Source organism: Acyrthosiphon pisum, unplaced genomic scaffold, assembly GCF_005508785.2.
Source record: "Acyrthosiphon pisum isolate AL4f unplaced genomic scaffold, pea_aphid_22Mar2018_4r6ur Scaffold_21201;HRSCAF=23290, whole genome shotgun sequence".
NCBI lineage: Eukaryota > Metazoa > Arthropoda > Insecta > Hemiptera > Aphididae > Acyrthosiphon > Acyrthosiphon pisum.
In genome coordinates, this window is record NW_021770643.1 from 6,019 (window position 1) to 12,133 (window position 6,115).

Genomic DNA, 6,115 nt, shown 5'->3' on the forward strand with positions numbered 1-6,115 from the left:
ATTTAAAATTATTTAAGAGAACTAAGTCCTTGCCTTTTTCGGACATAATTATTTGAATTTCCATATTGAAGACAACGAAACGAAACGATCACGACACGAATGAATCACAAATAATACTGCACGACTATCGGACTATACGAATCAAACTGGTTTTCCATCAAATTAATAAAGATGATATACTATTATATGTAGATATTCTACATCGTACCTATCTATCTTATCGCCCGGCGTAATAGCAGAAAATCCTTATATTACTATATTTGATTATTTTTAAAATTATTATTTAAAAATTTGTTATTAACACCAAATCTGACAACACCGCATGGTTAAAGGCCTAACCCGAAAAGGTTCGTTCGCAATCGTTCCATTCGCAATCGTATATTACCCGCATAGGCATACCCTGCAATACCCCAAATGACGCCCCTGGTAGGTAGGTATTTATTTATTTTTTACCTATATATACCTACTTTATTTTAAAATTAATAAATTAACGCTAGTATACTGGTTACCTAATCTATTTCAGAAACACCCTGTATAAGGTAATAAAGGTATAATAAACACATCAAAACATTCAAAACCATATAATACAACTAATTAGAGGTGTAACTGTAGATTAATTAACAGTTAATAGGTACTTTACTTTTTTAGTTTTTAGTAGTAAATAGTTATTACTTATTACTTTATCAAAGGTTGTAAATTTATGTGATTAATAAATTACATTGAACTATATGATAACCACTATTAAAGATATACAGGTCCTTCCTTCAAAAATATTATTCTCTATACTTTTTGTAATGGGTGATTTTACACTAAGATTAGTTAAAAACATAGATAAAATGATTCTGCGTAAATGCGTTTTGTCTATGTTGCGCGTGGGCTAGAGAGAGAAAACAAATAGTGCGCTGACATCCTCTCAAAAGCACCTTCATGTGTAAATACTTTGAAAGAAATGTACCCCAATTAGTTTACCTTTACTACCAATATTAATTCGTTTTGTTAAAAGGTTTGAAGCAGCAATTTATTATGGAAAATATTTCGATTAGGTAAAATTTTTTATTAACACTTTTAATCATAACCAAGCGAAGTGTATTGAAAACGCACGTAGTTTGTTTCATAATTAAGAGTTGAAAAATGAACTCGCCGTTATTACAAAACACTTACAGTGTTTAATCAGTGGCGGCGTGAATAGCTATTTTATGAGGCGGCCGCCTCATGCAAAAGTGGGGTGGGTGGGTATCCTATTGACTCCTAGTTTATAATTTACACTCACATATAGTCACATACTCACATACGACATACATACCTGGGTAAATATTAGGCACTCTACGTTACATTATCGAGAAATGGATTGGTTAGGTACTCGTACTGTGTAAGGTACTAAGGTGTAACATTAATAAGATTGTTACAATGATCAGTTTAATTTATTACACATTACTACATTACGATTGTTTTCTCTCTCTGGCCCATTTTTGGCATTTTTGAATAATGTTATATTCTTATACTTTGTATAGTAAACTCACCTAATGTACAAGACAGTTATAGAGAATAATATTTTTGAAGGTATTGTGACCCCCCCCCCACCAGCTTATCCGTAGATTAGGTATCCTAAGAATTATGAATATGTGTGATCTATTTTGGTCTTATGACAATTATTGTGTCAATATAATTTAATAATATATTATAGACTCGTTTGTATCGCTTTGCGTGTAATTAGTTTTATTATCAACAGAAATAATAAAATATACCAAAAGATACGAAAACATCTATTTTTGTTTTATTATTAAACGGCTAATATTATTGTGATAATGTTATGTTATTACAATTCACTCAATACGAACTATATAAGTTAAATATAACAGATATTAGATTTTGCACGTATCTCGCGACTCGCATTCTCGCGTCGGTCGCATTTATAACTGCGTCAGTGCGTCGTTAATCGTCATTTCAGTCATTTCACTGACATTTTTAAAATGAATTCTACAAGCTGTAAATGTGGAAGAATTCGTGGTGAATTAAATAAAACAAATTGGACTCGGCATTTGGAGTCTTGTAGTAAAAAAAGAAAACTTCATTCAACTTCAATAACTTCATTTTTTAAACTACCAGTTAAAACTTCATCAACAACTACATTACCTTTGCCAACAAGAAGAACAGGTATGTCACTTTATTTTTAATACCTACTTATTCAATATTCAGACTTCAGTTCATAGTTAAACAATCAGTAGTCAGTACCTATTTAATTAGATCTTATAATAATATTAAAGTTTATAGGTATGTTTTCCAAATTATTATTTTTTTAAATAAATTTGAAAACAACATGCATAACAAGTACATAATAACATTATTAGAAACTCAATTATAGTCATAAAATATTAGATCTATATTAAAGTATACAAGGGACATTTTTTTGTGGCATCGACGACCTGCCGGAACTGCTTAAGCTTTACATTGACAGCTCAAAACCAGGTCTAGTTATACATATTTAGTTACCTACCAATTTTACATTTTTAGTTTTAAATTTGTTAATATAGCTTTAGCCTATAAGAGTTAAATTTAAATAAATGTAAAAAACAAAACATATTTACAGAACAAAACAATGATAATACTTTGAATACTGATTTTTATCCTGCGATGCTATGTGAAATTGGTGAGTACTGCTTAATTTTTTCTATTAGATCATTTACTTTTAAATTTGTGAATATAGCTTTAGCTTATAAGAGTTAAATTTAAATAAAAATATAAGACTAAATATAAGTTTATTTGTTTTATAGAAAAAATCAATGATAATACTGATAATGATCCTGCGACGGTATGTGCAATTGGTGAGTACTACTACTACAATTATTTATATTTTATTGGTGGCTGTATTAATGTTACTTATTACTATAGGCGATACAAACTATAAAGTGTACCCATATAAATTAATAGTAAATCAGTGTATTTAAAATAAGTACCTACCTTCATAATTTTAACTTGGTATTAATTTCTTAATTAAAAACAATTTGGTGTTTTATTATGTTCTGTACTTTTATTTTTTATTTGTAGAGGATAATGTTATAACTTCTAACGAACAATTGAATATTATGAACAGCAATACTTATGAAGCTAAAGATACTTCTTCTGGTAAGATAATCGGTTTTTCTTATTCATATTAACTTGGTATTAATTTCTTAATTAAAAACAATTTGGTATTTTATTATGTTCAGTACTTTTATTTTTTATTTGTAGAGGATAATGTTATAACTTCTAACGAACAATTGAATATTATGAACAGCAATACTTATGAAGCTAAAGATACTTTTTCTGGTAAGATAATCGGTTTTTCTTATTCATATTAACTTGGTTTTAATTTCTTAATTAAAAACAATTTGGTGTTTTATTATGCTCAGTACTTTTATTTTTTATTTGTAGAGGATAATGTTATAACTTCTAACGAACAATTGAATATTATGAACAGCAATACTTATGAAGCTAAAGATACTTCTTCTGGTAAGATAATCGGTTTTTCTTATTCATATTAACTTGGTATTAATTTCTTAATTAAAAACAATTTGGTATTTTATTATGTTCAGTACTTTTATTTTTTATTTGTAGAGGATAATGTTATAACTTCTAACGGACAATTGAATATTATGAACAGCAATACTTATGAAGCTAAAGATACTTTTTCTGGTAAGATAATCGGTTTTTCTTATTCATATTAACTTGGTTTTAATTTCTTAATTAAAAACAATTTGGTGTTTTATTATGCTCAGTACTTTTATTTTTTATTTGTAGAGGATAATGTTATAACTTCTAACGGACAATTGAATATTATGAACAGCAATACTTATGAAGCTAAAGATACTTTTTCTGGTAAGATAATCGGTTTTTCTTATTCATATTAACTTGGTTTTAATTTCTTAATTAAAAACAATTCGGTGTTTTATTATGCTCAGTACTTTTATTTTTTATTTGTAGAGGATAATGTTATAACTTCTAACGAACAATTGAATATTATGAACAGCAATACTTATGAAGCTAAAGATACTTCTTCTGGTAAGATAATCGGTTTTTCTTATTCATATTAACTTGGTATTAATTTCTTAATTAAAAACAATTTGGTGTTTTATTATGTTCTGTACTTTTATTTTTTATTTGTAGAGAATAATGTTATAACTTCTATGTGTTATAACTTCTTAAATAAATATAATAATGCTCAAAGTGCAATATTCATATAATTTGTATTATCTATAATCTTGCTAACAAATATTTAAATTATTATGTTGCAGATATTTTTAGTACACCATCAGCATTTTTAAATGATCCAGGGAACTGGCCTCTTCATATTCCATGTAGCATGAAGGGCTATTATCTGGAACTGGGAACATGTCAACCAACTCCCATTGAATTGTTTAATAATATATTTCCAAAAATAGGAGACAAAAATGGTGAAATCAGATCATTCCATGAAAGTTATTATACCAAAACTTTGCCAGATGGAACATGTTCAAGACGCTCCTGGTTATCGTACTCACCAAGTTTGAACCGTATTTTCTGCATTTCTTGTAAAATTTTTGGATTGCCGAAAGCAAAAAATATGATAATGGCTTCTTCAGGTTCAAATGATTTTAAAAATTTAAAAAGAAATATTGAAGCTCATGAAACATGCATGCATCACTTGCAAGCAGAAATCAGTCGTACTTTGTTTGCAAGTAATTATAGGATTGATGTTGAAATAGTCCACTCAGCCAACCAAAAAATAGCAGACAACCGAGAGATATTAAAAGTTGTAATTGATGTGCTTGTTTATATTGCTCGACAAAATATATCTTTAAGAGGGCACAATGAATCTTGTTCTTCAATGAATAAAGGTAATTTTTTGGAACTTCTTCAATTATTGGCTAAATATCATCCAATCCTTCAAAATCATTTGAATAAGATTGGAAATAAAAAAAAAAATAGGCTAACTCTATTGTCACACGATTCACAAAATAAACTTTTAAAAATATTAGCTGATATAGTTAGATCGTTTATTTTAAAGCAAGTACAAAAATCTGGATTATTTTCCGTTATCATTGATACAACAACTGATATCGCTAAGCTAGAACAATTTTGTCTAGTGATCCGTTATGTTGATGAATATAATAAAGTCCAAGAGCGATTAGTATCTCTAGAAACTGCTCCAGACTCATCTGGACTTGGGATGTTTCAACTGTTTTCCAAAATAACGGAAACTCATAATATTGATTGGAAAACACAGCTCTGTGCACAAGCTTATGACGGAGCATCATGCATGCAAGGTATTTATTCAGGTTTAAGAACACACATACAGAAAGAAAACCCCAGAGCTGTTTATATCTGGTGTTTTGCTCATGTGATTAATTTAGTGGTTGTTGACACATGTGACTGTTCTGTAGAAACAAAAGTATTTTTAGGAGATATTCAAGCAATAAACGAATTTATGCGAGCTCGCAAAAGAACAGCAAAATTTATTCATTATCAAAAAGAATGTTTTCCAAAAGATCGAATTCGGCGTCTAAAGCATTTTTCTACTACCAGATGGACATCTCATGGGAGAGCTATTGATGTAGTTTATGAAAAGTATCAAGCATTACTAAAAACATTAAATTATTTATCTACTGCTGATGATTTAGATCGTGACACTGTATCAAAAGCAAAGAGTTTAGCTAACACTATTAGTTCATTTAAGTTTATAATATCAATGGAATTAATGAAATCCATTTTTTCTATAACCACACCTTTATCAAAATGCCTTCAATCAAAAAATTTAGATTTTATCCAAGCTCTAGTACTTATAGACGAAGCACAGAAAAGTTTACAATATATGAGAAGTGATGAAGGATTTATGAGCCTAGTGAACGCAGCCAAAACTTTTTCATCTAATCAGAATCTAACAGAAGTTGACTTTAGAGAAATCAGACATAGACGTAAAAAACAGATGGCAGGAGAAATAGCAATGGATGAAACAGTAATGCTAGCAAGTGAACGTTACAAAACCACTGTGTACTTTGTAGTTTTGGACACAATAATAAACGCCATTTCCACTAGATTTTGTGAAGCTAAAGAAATTCTAAAGGACCTAAGTTTATATCACCGCAGCGAATTTTATTTT

The 6,115-nt window shown here is 28.9% G+C and overlaps 1 protein-coding gene across 1 annotated transcript; it reads left to right on the forward strand.

Annotated features, from left to right (window-relative positions):
* Positions 1–1,970: 1,970 nt before the first annotated feature.
* Positions 1,971–6,086, forward strand: LOC103310646 (zinc finger MYM-type protein 1-like; the record flags this gene model as incomplete). The annotated part of the gene is made up of 5 exons (XM_008189613.1): positions 1,971–2,154; positions 2,772–2,822; positions 3,595–3,672; positions 3,778–3,855; positions 4,272–6,086. Coding segments are annotated over exons 1-5 (2,206 nt in total), but the record flags the coding sequence as incomplete, so codon positions are not given.
* Between the last annotated feature and the right edge of the window lie 29 nt (positions 6,087–6,115).